Source organism: Staurois parvus, unplaced genomic scaffold (genome assembly GCF_062004578.1).
Source record: "Staurois parvus isolate SC_StPar_1 unplaced genomic scaffold, SC_StPar_1.0 ptg000022l, whole genome shotgun sequence".
Taxonomy (NCBI): domain Eukaryota; kingdom Metazoa; phylum Chordata; class Amphibia; order Anura; family Ranidae; genus Staurois; species Staurois parvus.
The window spans coordinates 3,200,610-3,220,544 of record NW_028317818.1 but is presented as its reverse complement, the minus strand read 5'-3'; the positions used below and the strand labels follow the sequence as shown (position 1 = coordinate 3,220,544).

The 19,935-nt window shown below is 42.9% G+C and overlaps 1 protein-coding gene across 1 annotated transcript in view; it reads right to left on the bottom strand.

Moving 5' to 3' along the window:
* The window catches only part of LOC149472174 (hemoglobin subunit alpha-5-like), a 28,528-nt gene extending 10,476 nt beyond the window's left edge, over nt 1-18,052 (bottom strand). The window contains exon 1 of the mRNA XM_089692480.1: nt 17,897-18,052. Coding sequence (XP_089548606.1) covers nt 17,897-17,991 — 95 coding nt within the window. The 5' untranslated portion in view covers nt 17,992-18,052. The remainder of the gene's footprint in view (nt 1-17,896) is intronic.
* Nucleotides 18,053-19,935: the final 1,883 nt, after the last annotated feature.

Here is a 19,935-nt window from a genome sequence, read left to right as displayed (position 1 = left end):
TGGCACGTCAATGGTTGTACCAGTGTGTATTTCAAATCCTAAAAGGAAGAACAAGAAGGTATACGCCTATGCGCTACTGGATGCCCAGAGTGACGTCACCTTCGTTGATCAAGAAATCTGCAAGAAATTACAAGTGGCTACAGAACCAGTGAAGCTCAAACTCACCACAATGACAGGAAGAGACACATTGGTGAACAGTCAAAGAGTCAAAGGACTGAGAGTTAGAGGACTCCACTCAAACTGCATATTAGATCTACCTCAAGCTTATACAAAAGACGACATACCTCTGGATCGAGATCGCATACCTACCTGTGAAACAGCCAACAAATGAGAACACCTATCTGTCATATCTCATGAAATGTCCCCGCTGAAGGAATTTGGTGTTGGACTCTTGATAGGCTACGACTGTCCCGAGGCCTTGGTGCCACGAAAGATAATCGCAGGAGGAAAGGGTGAAACCTACGCAGTCCAAACTGATCTAGGATGGGGTGTTGTTGGAGGAAAACGACAGATTGCAGATTCAGGACAGGTGACAGGATTGTGTCATAGAATATCTGTCCAAGAGTTACCAACTGTAAGTCCAGCGAAAGTACTCAAAATCCTAGAATCCGACTTTGCAGACGTAAGTTGTAATGAAAAGAGTGTATCCCAAGAGGACATAAAGTTTGTACAAGTTCTAGAAGATAATATTCAGCAAATCAACAAGGTCATCTTGAAATGCCCCTATCTTTTAGAGAACGACCTCATCTGCCAAATAACAGAGATCTTGCCCTGGCAAGATTGAAAAGCTTAAAGAAAAGGATGGGAAGAGATCCCAAAATCAAAGACGATTATTTGAAGTTCATGAAAGAAATCCTCAAAGAAGGGCATGCAGAGAAAGTTGATGGTCAGCCTAAAATGGAGAAGTGTGGTACATCCCACATCAAGGTGTCTATCACCCAAAGAAACCAGATAAGATCAGAGTAGTTTTTGATTGCTCAGCAAGGTACAATGATGTTGCATTGAACGATCATCTACTAAAGGGACCAGATCTTACAAACACTGTACCTGGAGTACTCTGTAGATTCAGAAAGTATCCCATAGCAGTCATGTGCGACGTTGAAAAGATGTTCCACCAATTTCATGTGAAGGAAGAAGATAGAGACTTCCTGAGGTTCCTATGGTGGGAAGACGGAGATACAGATACAGAGCCAGCGGAATACAGGATGAAAGTACACTTGTTTGGAGCAGCATCATCCCCAGGTTGTGCTAATTATGGTATGAAGTATCTGGCCAATCAGAATGAAAAAGATTTTCCATCAGCAGCAAATTTTTTGAAGAAAAACGTTTATGTAGATGATGGTCTTATAAGCCTAGAATCCTCAAAATCGGCAATTAAATTGGTGAGAGAGAGCCAAGAGTTATGCGCAAAGGGAAACCTGCGTCTTCACAAATTCATCTCCAACGACAGAGAGGTACTAGAATCCATCAGTGACTCCGAACGTGCATCAACAATGAAGAATGTGAATCTTAACTATGATCCTCTTCCAGTTCAGAATGTACTCGGATTGGGATGGAATGTAGAAAACAACAATTTTTTCTTTGAAATATCCATGGAAGAGAAAGTTCCAACTAGACGTACCATTCTGTCCACAGTAGCCTCAATATATGATCCGTTGGGATTCCTATCACCAGTAATCCTCAGAGCAAAAGAAATACTGCAAGAATTATGCAGACAGAAGTTGGGATGGGACGAACCCATACCTGCAGGCTTGAGGCCAAGGTGGGAGAGTTGGATAAGAGACTTGCAAAATTTGAAAGAAATTCGGATACCCAGATGTTTTGTACCTCCTGATTTTGGAAAGTACAAGAAAATAGAACTTCATCACTTTTCAGATGCCAGTAGTCATGGTTATGGTCAGTGCTCCTACATCAGAGTAATAGGAGAAGAAAAGATACACTGTGCCCTAGTTATGGGAAAGGCCAGAGTAGCACCCAACAATATTCAGACAATACCAAGACTCGAACTAACGGCAGGCGTCGTTTCAGCATCAGTAAGTCAGTTTCTGAGAGAAGAATTGGAATTGAAAATAGATGAAGAGCATTTTTGGACAGACTCACAAGTTGTCCTAGGTTACATAAACAATGAAGCTCGAAGATTCCACACCTTTGTCGCTAACAGAGTTAAAAAAATTTGAAAAGCAACGAATCCAGAACATTGGCACCATGTTGACACAAAGCAAAACCCGGCAGATCATGCTTCAAGAGGCCTAAATGTAACAGAATTGAAGAATTCAAACTGGTTCTCCGGTCCAGAGTTCCTTTGGGAAAGGGAAATCATACCCAGTGAAGGTTATACAGAACTGTCTATGGGTGATCCAGAAGTAAAGGTAGTTCAAACATTGAGCACTGCTGCCAAGTGTCAAGATGACATACTTGAACGACTAGCCAGATGTTCAAAGTGGAATACAGTCATAAACATTGTAGCTCGAATTCAACGCTTAGCAAAAGGAATCAGAAAGAAAGAATCGTTGAATGTAGAGGAAAGAGTGAAAGCTGAAGAAACGGTTATAAGACTCATTCATCAAAGATTCTACAGTGAAGAATTGAAGAGACTTAGTCAAGAACCTAAGAGACTTCCAAACAATCACCCATTGTACAAGCTTAATCTTATTGTGCAGGATGGTATACTGAAGGTGGGAGGGAAGCTGGAAAATGCGTCGCTACCTAACAGAGTTAAGCATCCAGCAATTCTACCCAAAAATTCTACCTTCACAAGATTGATTATCAATCACTACCACAACAAATCCTTGCATCAAGGAAGAAGCTTTACTCAAAGCTGTTTGAGAGAAGGTGGTTACTGGATAGTGAAAGGAAGCAAAGTTATAGCGAAGTACATAAGCAAATGTGTAATCTGTAGAAAGACACGTAGACCTACAGAAGAACAAAGAATGGCTGATCTACCAGCTGATCGTGTAAACCCATCACCACCATTTCTTTATAGCGGAATGGATTGCTTCGGCCCATTTATCACCAAACAAAACCGCAAGGAGTACAAGAGATATGGACTGATATTTACGCGTCTAAGCTCCAGAGCAATTCACCTGGAAATGTTGGAAGATATGTCAACCGACGCCTTTATCAATGCCTTAAGATGTTTCATAGCCATTAGAGGTACTGTCAGAGAACTTAGATCTGACCAAGGATCTAATTTTGTTGGAGCAAAGAATGAATTGAACAAGGCTCTAAAAGAGATTGATAAAGAAAAAGTAACTGAGTACTTGTTACAGAAACAGTGTGATTTTCACATGAATGCTCCACATGCAAGCCATACAGGCGGAGTCTGGGAGAGGCAAATCAGAACTGTAAGAAACGTACTAAGTTCAGTGCTGAAAAAGAACTCCGGTAGATTAGATGATGCTTCACTTAGGACACTATTCTATGAAGTAATGTCTATTGTTAACAGTCGTCCACTTACAGTCAACAACATCAACGACCCAACAAGCTTGGAACCTCTAACTCCCAACCATCTACTTCACCTTAAGTCTGATTACATACAGCCACCACCTGGCAATTTCACCAAAGAGGATTTATACGCAAGGAAAAGATGGCGAAGAGTTCAATATCTATCAGAGCAGTTTTGGAATAGATGGAGCAAGGATTACTTAGCTCATCTCATACTAAGAAGTAAATGACAAACGCCTAGAAGAAATGTTCATGTTGATGACATAGTGTTAGTAAAGGAAGACGACTTACCTAGAAGTCAATGGAAATTGGCCAGAGTCCTAGAAGCTCGAAAGGACGAAGAAAGACTAGTAAGAAGAGTTTTGTTACAAATGGGAGACTCAAAACTCGACAAAAAGGGAAAACGTCTCACAACTCCACTCAAGTTGGAACGTCCAATACAAAAGTTAGTTGTTCTGCTTGAGAGTAACAAAGACACTGGAGAGTTGAGAAACTGATTGAAAATTCCTCGAATTCATGTTCGAATCCTACTGCTGAGAACATAGAATTATAGGTAATTTTGGTGGGAGTGTAGCTGGCCAGCTAAGACCAGTCCTAGGTTGTTAATATGGTTCACATATATGTGTATACCAAACCTGCCAATAACCTCAGTACAGTGTATATGTGTATATGTTAAAGCCAAAAGCAAAATCATTGCTGTAATTTGTCTTTGATTGTTATATGACATTTATATATTCATTGTGTTAGCAGAAGCAGAAAAGGAAAATATGCCTTTAAGAGTTAAAGATGAGCCAATCACAGACAGCCTCACACTGTACAGAGCCTTAACCAATCCCAGCCAGTTTCACATTTATGCCTGTGTAAAACTCCCTGCTAGGATTTTCTAGAGACACATGCTCACCAGACAGAAGAGGAAACAGACAAGGTTCCAATCAGAAAAGCTTTATGGAAGCAGAGCAGGCCAAATAGGTATTTAATGCACTTGTGTGTTCCTCTGTTGTTTAACAGTGTAGGTAGATCTGTATGTTAAAACTGTTGTGTGTGTTTACTTGTAGTTCCACCAAACTTATCAAACTTATCGAATTTACGAACTTATCGAACTTATCGAATATAACGAATTTATAAATTCAAGTGAATTTATCAATCTATTGAAATATACAGAACAAATTTATCGAATCTATTGAACCTATCGAGATAAGCTATCGACTCAAACCACTGTAATATGAAAGAAATAAGCTACTGTATGATAAATGAAACAAGCCATTGTAAGCAGTGTTATATGAAGAAGATTGAAGTTATTAAAGAAGTTAACTAAAGTATTCGGTGTGCTCTTTAAACCTACTGCATCCATAGAGCGGCATTGGAGGAATTACAGAGTAAAGTCAGTCTAATCAAACAAAGAAACAGCAATTGCATAATTTTTCTAATGCCACAGCGCACTAGGCACCAAAGGGTGCTGCGCCTGCCACAGGCACCAACCGATTTCTGAGCAAGAGATCGTCTAGATAACCTGTGACCGATACTCCCCGAGTTCTGAGTAGCCCCAACACCGGAGTAAGAATTTTTGTGAAAACTCTAGGAGCCATGGCCAGCCCAAACGGTAGTGCTATGAACTGGAATTACTGATCCCCTACTGCAAACTGCAGACATTTTTGTGAGGAATGAATATTGGAATGAATATGCAGGTATGCGTCCTTGATGTCTATGGACGCCAAAAAATCTCCCTCCTGTAGGGAGGCCACTACTGAGCAAACCGATTCCATATGAAAGGATTGGACATTTAGGAACTGGTTTAGCCCCTTGAGGTCTAAAATGGGCCTTACATCCCCATTTGGTTTTGGGACTCTAAACCTTTCGCCTGCTGGAACCTAGTTGATTACTCCTTGAGTCAATAGGCAATCGAGTGCCTGAAATAAAGCTCTTCTTTTCTCTGGATTCATTGTTACATTTGGTCTTAGAAACTGGGGAGAGGGAAATACCCAAAATTCTAGTCTGTACCCCAGAGAAATTATGGAAATTACCCATTTGTCTTGGATTAAAGCCCTCCATGCCGCCACAAAATTCGAAAGCCTTCCCCCCCACCCCACGTAATTTTAAGATTTACCCCTGGAGGTTGGGACCTGTGTGTGGCGAAATGACTGGTAGATGAGGGCCCAGCAAGCGAAGTCCCTGACACCTTAAAAGAACGGTGTTTGGATTTTCTCTTAGAGGGTAGAAGAGAACTCTTACCCCCTGAAATCTTTTCGATATATTTGTCCATAGCTTCCCCAAACAGCCTTTCCCCATGAAAAGGAAAACCTGCCAACAATTTGTTGCATAGCAGTTCTGCTGACCAACTCTTCAGCCATAAAACCCTGCGCTTGTGCACTGATAAGAAAGCCAAACAAGAAATTTGCTGAATTGAATCCTTAAGAGCATTAACCATGAAACACAAAGCACACGGAACAACCTCCAAATCTTTGGCTGAGCATTCCCCCTGCACTGATGGTCTTCCAATCCGTTGCTTGACCCAGTCAAAAAGACTCCGGCAAATGCTAATAGCTGACACAGCTGGCTGTGCAGAAGAACCTGCCAGGGAGAAGGAGGCCTTAAGGAGAGACTCCAGCTTCTTATCCGTTTGGTCCTTGAAAACCTGTGCATTATCCACAGGACATGTTAAATATTTATTCAGGGATTAAACAGCTGCATCCAGTACAGACAACCCCCATTTCTTAACAAACTTTTGTTTGTTCCTTTTGTACAAAACAGAAAAATTATTTTGTGGAACAAAAACCCTGTCTGGGTGATCCCAGTCAACATACATAATTTGCTCCAGAAGAGGATACATCAGAAAGGCCTGAATACTCTGTGAAGGCTTCAAAGAGCCCAGGGAAGAATAAGTAACCTCAGAGGTTTCTATCAGAGGTAGCCTGAGTCCAGACCTTACCATATCATTGAGGTCCTGGACTAAAAATCTCTGCGACTTGAGGCAGAGACCTCCTGCTTCTCCTCAGGCTGTGACTCCTCAGACAGAAATTCTACTGCCTGACCTTCCTCCAGTTCTTCCCCATAATCAGGCTCCACCCATTCCTGCTCCAGGATTGGTGGTTCTAGTGATGGGGATCTATTCCGCTTCTTAGTCTTCTGAGAAAATGATGCAATCATCCCAGCGATCTTATCTTCTATACCCGCTAAGGCTGAAGCAAGACCATCCTTGGCTACATATGCTGAGGCAGAAGCCCCAGTAGCAGCCACAATCCAGATAGACGCAACAGCTCAGACTGTCCAGTCGCTTCTGGCCTGTCAGGAGAGGATATTACAGCGGCTAGGTTCCTCAGGATCTGGCGGTGGTACATTAGTGCCCTTTTCTGCTGCACCTCCCCCAGTACGATTTCTGGAAGACATCACTTCAGATAGTGCAAACCTGTTGTCACATACCTTGGAGACTGAAATGACGAGGTCGGCCTCACTTGTGTCACTAGACCTAACCCCACTGGAAGTGGAACAGAGGGTGTCTAGGGACCAGGGGGACAAGAGCGCCAGCAGATGTTGTTTGCAGCACTTGCAGCTGGAGTCCTTAAAAGACTGATGGCCACCGATTCAGGAACAGTAGCAATATGCAGAGCTGGTATGGTAGATCGCCAGGCGTGCACCAGAGCAAGGCAGGAAGCTGGGATAGGAGACAGAAGCAGTGTCATAGGAATAGCCGGGGTCATCAATGGACGGGCAGCGAGGTACCAAATCATAAGCAAGCCAAAGTCAGGAGCAGAGCCGAGGTCAGGAACGAGTATCAAGCAGGAGAGTAAACAAGAGTCAGGTCAGGAACAAGCCGGGTCAGCAACAAGGGAATCACACAGAAACAAGCAGGAAATGGGGAACAGCTGAAGACCAGTCAGCACAGGCAGAGGCACCTTTCAAATAGTCCGTCTGGTGCCAATCTTTGCCGCGTGCATGTGCGTGATCGCGCATTTCTGTGCGCATGCGCACATCTATTTGCCAGCCATCTCACGGGAATTCCCTTACACTTGTGCACTTCCACTAGTAAACACAGATCTCAAGATACAGCTATGCAAGTAGTGTGCTGAAGTAAAAACACTCAATGCAAATGCTGCCTTATGAGCCACCTAGGGTGGCTTCTGACAGACTGGTCCACGCTTCCCCCTCAGGGGAGTACTCATGTGCTCCTACTGAATAGCCCGCTCTGTGTCCCGACCACAGGAGATTTCTCAGCAGCAGCCCACATGTGTCCTGGCCTCCAGATAAACAAAATATGGCTTGGGTACCATCCATTTTAGCTCATAGCCTTCTGAATGGATCCGATTAACCACTTGCCTACCAGGCACTTATACCCCCTTATTTACCAGGCCAATTTTCAGCTTTCAGCGCTGCCGCACTTTGATTGACAATTGCGCGGTCATGCGCGGTCATGATAATTTTTTTCTCACAAATAGAGCTTTCTTTTGGTGGTATTTAATCACCACTGGGCGCTTTACTTTTTGCGCTATAAATAAAAAAAATGCAAACAATTTGAAAAAAAAAAAAAATTCTTTGTTTCTATTATAAATTTTTAATAATTTTTAATAATTTTTCTCCTTCACTGATGTGCGTTGATGAGGCAGCACTGATGGGCACTGATAGGCGGCACTGATGGGCACTGATAGGCAGCACTAAAGGGCACTGATAGGCAGTACTAATGAGGTGGCATGGATAGGCGGCACTGATAGACAGCACTAATGAGGTGTCACGGATAGGCGGCACTAATATGCAGCACTGATAGGCGGCACTGATAGGTGACACTGATGATGGGTACTGATAGACGGCACTGACTGGCATCACTGCTGGGCACTGACTGGCACAACCCCTGGGCACTGACTGGTGGCACTGACTGGCAGCACTGCTGGGCTGCACCGGTGGTTGGCACTGGTGGTTGGCACTGGTGGGTGGGCACAGGTGGGTGGCACTGGTGGGCACAGGTGGGTGGCACTGCTGGGCACAGGTAGGTGGCACTTCTGGGCACAGGTGTGTGACACTGCAGAGTGGCACAGGTGGGTGCACTGCTGGGCACAGGCGGGTGCACTGCTGGGCACAGGTGGGTGATCTGCTGGGCACAGGTGGGCGGAGCTAGTGGGCGCACTGCTGGGCACAGGTGGGTGGAACTTGCGGGTGGCACTGCTGGGCACCGATCATCAGGGCACTGATCATCAGTGCCCTGATGATCGGTGCCGATCCCCGCTCTGACAACTGCCGGTTCTCGGCAGTACTTTCCTCACGATCTGACAGCGTGAGGAAAGTGCAGCCGAGAACCGGCACTTGCATTTCCCTCTGATCAGCGTGTCATTGGACACCGCTGATCACGTGGTAAAAGGCCGCTGTGATTGGCATTTTACCACATGACGCGATCAGCTGTGTCACGGAGATCGCCGGGTGCGCGCCCCCTGGGGCGCGCAGGAGAGCGCGTTCTGGGAGGACATCATATGACGTCCACTCAGAACTGGCCGGCCGCAGTGCAGCCGTCATTCGGCTATCTGCGGTCGGCAGCTAGTTAAAGTCCCTGATTCTCTAAATGAACCGTTCTGGACTTTCAGGTATGATCCAAGAGCACAGCAACACTATCAGTGACCACCTTACAGACACTGGTGGAAAAACTGAGGTACTTCCTGTATAGGAGGGGCTATATAGAGGAGGACCTCCTCTATGATTGGTTGGTCAGTGTCCATTCACCTATAGGTGGCCTATAACCCACATAGTCATGAAAAGCCTGCTCTGTGTCCTGTGATGTACGATAAAGAAAAAATAAAAAGAAAGAAACCTGGTATTTATTTATGATACATAGGGGGAGATTTACTAAAACTGGTTCACTCAGAATCAGGTGCAGCTGTGCATGGTAGCCAATCGGCTTCTAACCTCAGCTTGTTTAATTAAGCTTTGGCAATAAAACCTAAAATCTAATTGGCAGAAGTGCACCTGATTTTGCACTCTCCAGCTTTAGTAATTAAACCCATTGTGACTTGCTGGGCTGCTATTAGAAACCATGAGGCCCCATACAGCCAACCTGACAGGGCCCTTGGGTATGAATGAACACAGTGAGTAATCAGTACTGATCACTCATCGTGTTCATTCAGCAAAGGAAGGAGCTGGTAAATGTGCCATATTTACCGGACCTTTCCCACACTCTCCATTCTGAAGGATCCTATTGTGTGCTTGCAGCTGCTGATGGAAAGGAGAGAAGGGAAGCTGGCAGCACTGAGGTAGTGGGGGGCCTGAGCAGCAGTGGGAAACATATGCTGTACTGGGAGGGCGATGGGTGTGGCAGCAGGGGAAAATTGCTGGAACCGATCCCCTGTATGACTCTCTGTAGCAGCTGAAACCCAGCAGGAGGGAGAGGAGAAAAAGCCAGCTTTCAGCTGCAGCAGAGACAGCCATACAGGGGATTGGGTCCAGATATTGCCCTCCTCCCCAAAGTGCCAATCAGCCTCCCTGCCCACGTCCGATTTACTCAGTGTCTGGGCCCCCCTGCTGGCCTGGGCCCCGTACAGGAGGACTGGTGGTACCCCCTTATCTGCGGCCCTTGTGACTTGGCAAATATATGTTATGGGTTTAGAGCCCATTTACACCTTAGCCTTGTATAGAGCTAATACACGCACATTACATTGTCGTCTGGTAACACGAGTTGCATAAAGGCAGCCAGTTGTGAATGGGCTATTAACGCACAACACAGACAAAACTGGTCATGATTTTTTTAAATATGCCGCACCACAGTGCCCTGCATGTACATTCTAGTTGGCTGCAGTGCAGGTGTGTTGCCTACTACTGTATTAGTGGATTAGGGTCCCATTCAAAATGATAGGAACCACATTTCAATATACTACACAGTAGGTGTGCGTGTGTTGCCATGCATTGCAGTAATGCATAGCAAAAGCGCACATATTACTACATGTTACACTTCAAAAAAAATTGAAAAAAATAATGATAAAGTTCTATGTGTACGAATTATGCTCAAGATATTTGGATAATGTTTTTTTAGTGTGTACCTTGTACTCCCAAAGTCTTTAACTATTTTATGACTCATTTTATAGAGAATACCAGGATAATGTAGTATGAAGCACAAACACCAGCTTATGGGTGAATGCCCCACAAAAAAGAAGTCCCAAAGAAAACAATCTGCGGCTTAGAAAAATATTTATTGAACACTATCAAAATATCAATTTGACAAGTATTCCTCCACCCTACACAAAAATAAAACACAATGACAACGTTGCTATATCATTAAAACACCCGCCTGGGCACTCAGACACACCTAGCACTCATACTGGGATAATGCATGACATGGAATAGGGGCTATGAAGGCTCCAGGCCTCATGGATGTATGCTAAATGCAATATTATGTGCAGCAATGCTGCAAATAAAAAATATATAAGGCCCCTAAATGAACAGGTGGAACATATATCAGCATATGCAGTCAAAAAATCATAGTGTGGCAGTCCACCAGTCTTGGGATATTAGTGAAAGGCCTGCATGACTGGGTTTGCTGATGCAGGGCTGTGGAAGAGAGAGGGTTAAGAGTGGTCTTGCTTAAATATAGACAGCCTTACCTTATTGGAGGATCATGCGGTGTGGCAAAGAGGGGGCAAACCAGGCTGGAGAGGGGTTTTGTGGGAGGTGGTCTTTATTGTATCACCATTCCCAGCATGGGCAGCGTTGAAGAAGCTTCTCCCACCTACCCTCCCCTTCTTTCTGGTTTTCGTTGGGCAGTTACTGCTGCTCTGGTTTTTTGGGTTGTGTTGGTTTTGGGGTTCAGCGTTGGGCGGCAGTTCGGGAAGCTGACATTGGGCACATTGCTTTGGGGGTTTTTTTTTGGGTATTGTCATAGCATGGGGCAGAGGTATCAAGGTTTTTGAAGGCGAGGATGGTAAACAGTTTAAAATAAATAGGGTTGGGCCTGTCTTAGGTATGGGTGTACCTTCCCTACTAAGTGCAGTAGGAATGGGTTCTTGGATTGGTGGGGCTGTATTGGATGGTGATTTAGGAAGGAGTTGCCCCCGAGCTGGGGGCCTTAATTTGTAAGATGGTGTCAGATACAGCCGGGTATTAGTTTTCCATGCCTTCAAAAACCTATAATTTGCGGTAATTTTTGTCATGGTTTTACATACGATAAAAACTTATGTATGTATTTTGTATTGATGTTATTTAAATAAACTGACTGCTATGGCCATTTAAATTCCATAGTTAAGTGTTTTATTATTATGTTAATGGTAGGTGTGGGGGGTGGTTTTTAGAAGTGGTGGTTGGTGTCATAGCAGCTGAGCTATAGGCAATACCCCAGTCATGTCTCCACTTGCAGTCAAACATGTAAATATAATGGTCACTGACAGCGGAAGATGACTGTGTCAATGTAAGCTTAACAGTGATTCCAGCACTTGTAAACAGCAGCCCCAGATAACAATGACCTATGGGTGGGAATATTAATGAAGTGCAGCCTCTCGCTGCTTGCAAGTAAAGAGAGTGACCAGGTGTGCAGCGCTCAAACAAACAATCGCAATCCAGGAGATGAATCTCAATATAGACACAACCTGGTTCAATGGTATAGGCTCACCACTCCGAATGCGGTCACTGGTTCTGATAAGTCCTGGTCTGCTGTATGATGCCGCTGACCTCACACGCCATGCAGAGATGAATATATACAGTATGTGACTGACATAGTAGGTCCAGTGTGCCACGGCTGGTTGGGAAAGCCACGTGGGGGTGTCGGAGCGCCTGGGACGCGGGCATCACGACGCTGTGACATCAACGTGTTTCGCCCACCAAGTCATGTGACCCCTGTGAGTGAATTTTTCCATATGAATCACTTCATGTTTGTTTTGTGACAGATTTGCTTCAAAGTGGATGCAGTGAGTGTTCCTATGTTTGGTACTGATTGTAAAGATACATCTGGTAAAGTGGTAGTAAAGTCTGTTTTTACACTTCTACCTACAGTACAGGTAAGCCTATAATAAGGCTTGCCTGTAGGTACTGTAAATATCTTCTAAATGTGCACCGTTTAGGAGATTTTTACCTATGTAGAGCACCGGTACATGCACTCTGAAGGGACAAGATGCCCGTGCCGTTCCTTCAGAGCTGGGTGCTGTAAGAGGTGCCTCTTGCAAGCATGCGTGTGAGTGACATCAATGACGCTTGGCCATTCAAGCTGCTGGAGCCTGCGAATCCAAAAGAGGGACTGAGGGAAAATGGAAGCCCTGTCACCAGTGACAGCACGCCATTGGAGGGCTTCATTTTAAGGTAAGTTTCACATAATGAGCTAGTATACGATGCATTCTAGCACATTATGACATTACCTTGCAGGGGAAAACTTTTTTGTTAGCGTTTACTACCTTACTACTGCTTCAAAGCAGTATGAAACCCAAAAGCAAACATTTATTGTATTACAACTTACCAATTTTAAGAAGCGATGGCTGCATTAGTTTCTTTTTAAGGCTTTCTTTCTTCTATTTTTATTTGGTTTCTGGCCAGTAAGTCTGTTGTTTTTCAAAATAACAAGCTCTCTTGCAGACTTAGTTAGAGGGATGAGACAGACCACTTACCACTGGCAGTGGTGCTTACAATGATCAGTTTTTGTTTATGTGAAATATTTTTCCCAAAAAGAAAAAAACTGTTTACTGTCTAAAAAGTATTAGCTGGAGTTTGGTTTTAATTTGTTAGTGGATCTAAATCTGCTAGTACTTCTTAAACTCCCATCCCCCCAGACTAACAATGCTGCTGTCCAAAGGTGCCCATGTACTTCTTCATCCAGAGTGAAGGCACTCTAATACAGGAGGTGTGTTGCTGGCCAGATCACCAGGTGAAAACAGTGAGGAAAAGGCCTAAAAAAACAAAACAAATGCAGCCACCACATCTAATGATTAGTAAGCTACAATATATTACATTTTTGGTTTTGAGTTTAATACTGCTTTAACTGAAGATGTATTTAACTGTATTGATGTTTGTATAATATTCTTCTTTGTGGAAGAACTTTAGTAAGAACATAAAAATGTTAAAAAATAATGCATTGGGGTTAATTTAGAAAAGGCAAATAGGTGTTCACTTTGCAAGGGAATTTGCCCCAGAGCTTAGTGAATGTGGTGAAGTTTCACATTGCAAATAAATCCCAATTACGTGAAAAAAAATATAAAAAGAGCATTTTTGCTTGCACATGACTGGATGATGTAAGTCAACAGAGCTCCACTTCATTTACTAAACTCTGAGACAAATTTCCATGCAAGTGAACATTCTATTTGCCTTTAATAAATTAACCCATTATGTTGATAAAATAGGAGCCATCCAGTCTGCTAAATATATGTTTATAGCAAATTAAAGAAAATCCCTGATAAAACCTAGCATGTATTGTTAATGTAATTAGCAGAACTTGCACCAAAAAGCATACAAACCTCTTTTTCTCTAATACGAAGAGCAGTTCAGGTTCTACCATTTGTGTTTATACTACCTGGGAAATATCTTGAAAATATGTAGCATGACATATGTAATTTGATTTATTAAAGACTGACTTTTTACTTTGCAAAATGTACAGTATGTTAATGTAATAAATAAGGTGAGCTTGAGTTCACTTTGAATTCTCAATCAAGTGTAAGGGACTTAAAAACAAACAGGATTTCTCTTAGGCCCCTTTCACAGAGGGTGGAATTTGTTTTGCTGAGCAGGGGATCTGTTCGCTGATCTTCTGCTGAGCAGAGCAGGCAGGTGACAGGTCACTGACAGATCATGCTCTGCCCTATGGGCAGTCGAGTGTAAACGGACAAGTTGTCGCATTTACACCCAACTGCCCTCTGATCTGATCTGATCTGACTAGATGGAGGGGGACGGATTCTGTTTTTTTCTCTTCCGGTTTTTTTTAGTGGACCAGATCAGATTGTAGGTAAATGGGTGTAAAGGGACACAAGGTACACCCACCAGTCCATAGGGATACATGGCCATCTGATCAGGTCTGCCCGAAAAACTGATAGGTGGACTTGATTAGATCGCTCATGTGAAAGGGGCCTTAGACAAATCCTGTTTGTTTTTTAGTCCCTTACAATTGATTGAGAATTCAAAGTGAACTCAAGTGCATGCTTTGATGATTGAAGTGAACACAGTTTGACCTTATTTGGTAAACTAACTGAACATTCACTTTGTTAAGTGAACCGCCTTTTCTTTTCGTAAATCAATTTCATACTATCAGCACCGGTAAGTCTGTGTGACAGATTGGGTTGATTTACTAAAGCATCAGCGGCTGGTCACTTAGGAAAGTCAATGTTCACTTTGTCAAGTAAAACTAAAGCTGGTCATATATGGTCTTTTTTTTCCCAGCCAGTGGGTTGAATGAAAAAAAAATTAACAGATTTCTCCATTCACGCAAACACTTGGAATGGAGAAATGGATGAACTAGGTTTGACCAGTCCCTGTTGAATGGGTCAAATTATGATCCATCCATGGCCACCTTACGTTTAGTAAATATGGTGAAGCTATGTACAAAGATTCAATCACATGTTAACAAAAATCCAGTTTTTTGAAATTTCCCTCACACATTTAACCAGAATCCACCTGGCCAATAGTAAATTGATGGCTGAGCAGGACTTTCGTCGATCTGTGTGTGAGTCATATGATGTCCTCCTGAATCGCTGCCTCACGCGCGCCCATGGCGCTGCGCTGCGGCACGATCTGTAACTGGCTGCGTCCGTCGGACACAGCCGATGACCAATCTGTGTATTGACCCATTGCTCGTTGACCAATCACAACAGGTCACATGACAATTTTAAACAATGGATGGCTTCCTTTCATGCCATCCATTGTATACAATTGTGTTGCTAGCTGTGATTGGTCACAGTGATCACCTGGTACAAACTGGGCCAATTACAGCTAATCACAACAAAAAATACTGAATGAATCGATTTAATTCAGAAATTCACTGCTATAGGCAATCATAATGTGTAAAAAAAAATACTAATTACTTCCCCTGAGTAGTACAGTGTTACTATGGTAACATTATATTACTCTGGTCACAGTGTTTTACAAATACCGTTTTTTCCGGCATATAAGACGACTTTTTGACCCTTGAAAATCTTCTCAAAAGTCGGGGGTCGTCGCATACGCCGGTATACGGCATGCTGACACTTTTTAGGGTGGCGGCGCGGTGCCGCCGCCGCCCCCCCTTCCAACGGAAGGGAAACTAAGTACAGGGGTGGGCAGGGGCTTCTGTTTCTTACCTGGCTCCGGTCCCACGACGATCCGGTCCAGGAAGCGTGGATGCTCCTTCCTTCAGTTCGGCCACTGGATGTTTGCGCGGCTGCTCGGCTCCGCCTCCTCAAAGGTGATTGGCCGCCAGAACTGTAGCTCAGGAAAGGCACACAGGCGGCCAATCACCGGTGAGGAGGCGGAGCCGAGCGGCCCCGCCAAAATCAAGTGAAGGTAAGTGTGCCGTGCACAGGTGCTGCTGCAACCATATATGCTGGCTGCAGCAGCACCATACTGAACAGGGGTCAGCAAGTGTCATTTGTGTCAGTGGGAGGAATAGTGCCCCATCATTGGTGTCACTGATACCAATGATGGGGCATTATTCCTCCCACCAACACCAATGATGGGGCACTTTTCCTCCCCCCCACTGACACCAACGATGGGGCACTATTCCTCCCCCCCCACTGACACCAATGATGGGGCACTATTCCACCCCCCACTGACACCAATGATGGGACATTATTCCTCCCACTGACACTAATGATGGGGCACGATTCCTCACACTGACACCAAATATGGGGCGCTATTCGCCCCACTGATACTAATGATGGGGCACTATTCCTGCCACTGATACCAATGATGGGGCACCATTCCTCCCACTGACACCAATGATGGGGCACTACTCCTCCCACTGACACCAATGATGGGGCACTATTCCTCCCACTGATACCAATGCTGGGGCACTATTCCTTCCACTGATACCAATGATGGGGCACTATTCCTCCCACTGACACCAATGATGGGGCACGATTCCTCCCACTGACACCAATGATGGGGCACTATTCCTCCCACTGACACCAATGATGGGGTGCTATTCCTCCCACTGACACCAATGATGGGGTGCTATTCCTCCCACTGACACCAATGATGGGGTGCTATTCCTCCGACTGACACCAATGATGGGGCACGATTCTTCCCACTGGTGTGCATTGGAAGAGTGGTAGTCTTATACGGCGAGTATAGCCCAAACACTACATTTTAACAGGAAAAGTAGGGGGGTCGTCTTATACGCCCAGTCGTCTTATATGCCGGAAAATACGGTAAGTACAAAATTATAAAAGAGTAATAAAAATAAAAAAATAAAATATTTTTTTTTCATATTGTCACCAGTCAGTATCCCTGATCACTACCACACCAGTTATATGATGACGCTGTACTGCACTGGTGACAGTATGTAAAAAAAATGGTGAGAAACTTTTTTTTCAGTTCTGTATTTTCCCCAAAAAATAAAAAATTACAACTTCAAAAAGTTTGCCATGCCTCTTACTAAGTAGAGCAGACTGTCTACTTTCCAATAAGGGGTCATTTGGGGAATATCTGTACTGTCTCTACATTTTTGGGCCTCAAGAAAGGAGATAGGCCATCAGGACTGATTGATTTTCAGATATACACCTCTGCACAGTTTGTGGAATCAATATCTTTCCTACAGACTAATTTGGATTATTTTCTCCAAAGAAATGTAGCAGTATACATTCTGACCTAAATTTATGAAAAACAATTATTTATTTGCTAAATTTTAGAACAGTAACGAAGAAAAATGTTTGTTTTTCAAAATTCCAGGTCTTTTTTAATTTATTTAACAAAAACTAAAAATTCCAGTGGTGAATAAATAAAAAGAAAGCTCTAGTTGTGTAAACAAATAGATAAAAATTTAGTTTGGGCACAGTGTTGCATGACCACGCAATTGTCATTCAAAGTGTGACTGATGAAAGCTGAAAACTGGCCTGCCCAATATTGAAGTGGTTAAAATAATCACAAGTTCAACTTGTTTACTTTCATTAACTTTGTAAAGTAAAAATACTTTTTAAAATTAACATTCACTTTGCTCAATGAACATCAATGATTCCTTTAGTAAATTAGCTCCTATGTGTCCAGTTCAGTGAGCTGAAATAAAGGAAGAGCTGAATGATGGTAAATAAGAAATTCAGTATACTATTTACATTGTATTGTATGTGCAACTTTTCAGTCCCTCCCTTCTCTTGATTGCTATTCAATGAAAAAAAAAAGCAAAGTTAGGTGAAGTTGTTATCTGTTAGCACTAGTGGGACTATGCAGAATACAGCTGTAGCAAAATTCTGTTAGGTGAAATTCTATGACCTCTCAATAGAAATGCTACAATGAGCCACATAAGCTGCCTAGCAAAAGAATGTAGAGGAAATGTGGCAAAATTCTGTGTGTAATAAAACTAATATTACATTTTATGTTTCATTACCTCTCCAAAGCCTCCGCTCCAATGTCACCCTCATGACCAGCCACCTTAGAACAGATGGAGGTGATAGAGGCCTTCTCAGAAGCAGTGAATGTCATGGTTGGTTCAGGTTAGCACAGATGTATAACAATCCCTATAACAATCCCTATAGCCACTAAGCTTACCAGTTATTTTAAAGTTAAATAAGTTATAAAAAAAAATCACCTAAACATTTTCCATTGGCTAGCTCTGTAGTTACACCCATCCTCTTATCTGTAGTCGAAAGAATGATGTCAGTGATGTAGTGGCTGATACAATGGCATACCTCTTTATCACTCCATACACTGACCACAGCCAACACAATACAAAAAGTAGCATTCTGTATTTTAGACTGATAAGAGAAGTGTGAAAAGTGATATTTTACTATTTAAACGTACTTTCTTTAGCACGTTTCCTTCTTTATATTTTATAATCTATAATGTAGGTTTCCAATTCCTAGATTTCATAAAGCAATAATTAAATTGCAAATGTTTCCATATATTTAAATTGGATTCATGTGACCTGACTCAGTGAACCAGATATTAAGAGATATACCATTTCACCCAATCTATTCTTCCTTTACAAAAGTGTTTTCCACAACTATAAGTAATTAAAGTGGAACTACACTGTATCTGAGCACCACACACCAAAAGCGCTATTTGATTAATTTTTAGTATTCAAAGCATGCTCCCCAATCCATCCATGTCTCCATGCTTTTCTTTTTTTTTGCTGAGAAATTACTTTGAAAAACACCTCTTAGCGTTTCTGGCTGTGGCCATCTTGAGTAAAGGCAGTTGATTTTGTAGAAATTACTTCCAGGAATCCATTTACCCTTAGCTCAGGAATATAGACAGGAGGGTGTGCTTAGCTGAGAAAACCCCTCATCCCCTCCTGAAGACTCTTGGGATGTATGACATCATTTGCCTAGGCATGAAAACTAGGAATAGACTAAGGAAATTAAAAAAGTAGTGTAAAACAAGTAAATATAATACACTTTCCTATCCATTTACTAATGCTAGCAGCATAAGGATTCAAAATAGTCAATGTGGACTGAGAGAGTGAAGCTAGACTCTAACCACTTCCGCGCCACCCTATAGCAAAAATACTGGGATGGCACGGGTGTGTAAAATCACACACACATATATATATATATATATATATATATATATATATATATACATGATTTTGCAGTTCCGGCAAGGGGGAGCGCCAGCTGTTAATCGGCTGGTAATCACCAGGTCCCGCACAGTGATTCCTCACCGGCACCCTGCAATCTCTAAGGATTTCCAATGAGTGGAGAGACCTATATGCAAACAATACAGATCTTTCTCCTGTCATCTCCTGCACACTGCTTTGTATGGCTCTGCATAGCAGAGCCATACAACGCAGTGTGCTTACAGTGAAACAGACAAACAGACACATTGTAGAACAGTAGTCAGCACCCAGTTAATCCTTTGATCACCACAGATGTTAATCCCCTTCCTGCCCAGTGCCATTAGTACAGTGTCAGTGCTTTTTATTAGCACTGATCACTGTATTGGTGTCACTGGGGATGTCAGTGACACCAAGTCTTTTCCTTCAAGTGTCAGATTGTCTTACATATGGCATAGGGGACTGAAAATGCCCTGAGGAACATGTACCGAAGCAATAAAATCATTCTATAAATTAAATTTAGCAGGGAGTAGAGTAGCAATTTTAATCAGCCTTAAAGGACAACATTGAAAATGCTAATTCTTTAAATAACATTCTTGGGGGATACCCTTAACTTGCCTGTGAAGTGGCACATCTGTACAATGTTTACAACCTACTAAAGCAAAACTGACATATGCAAAGAAAAAAAATGCTGTTTAAATTGATGGCAAATGACAGCTTCAACCACTTACCTGTACACAAAAGGACCGGGGATTCCCTTTATGTATTCCAGATCCTTGTCCTAAATGAGGGTGTGATATAAATGTTAATGGAGGACCCCACACAAAAAATATCTTGAGGTTCCCCTTACAAATACATACCAGAGCCTGATC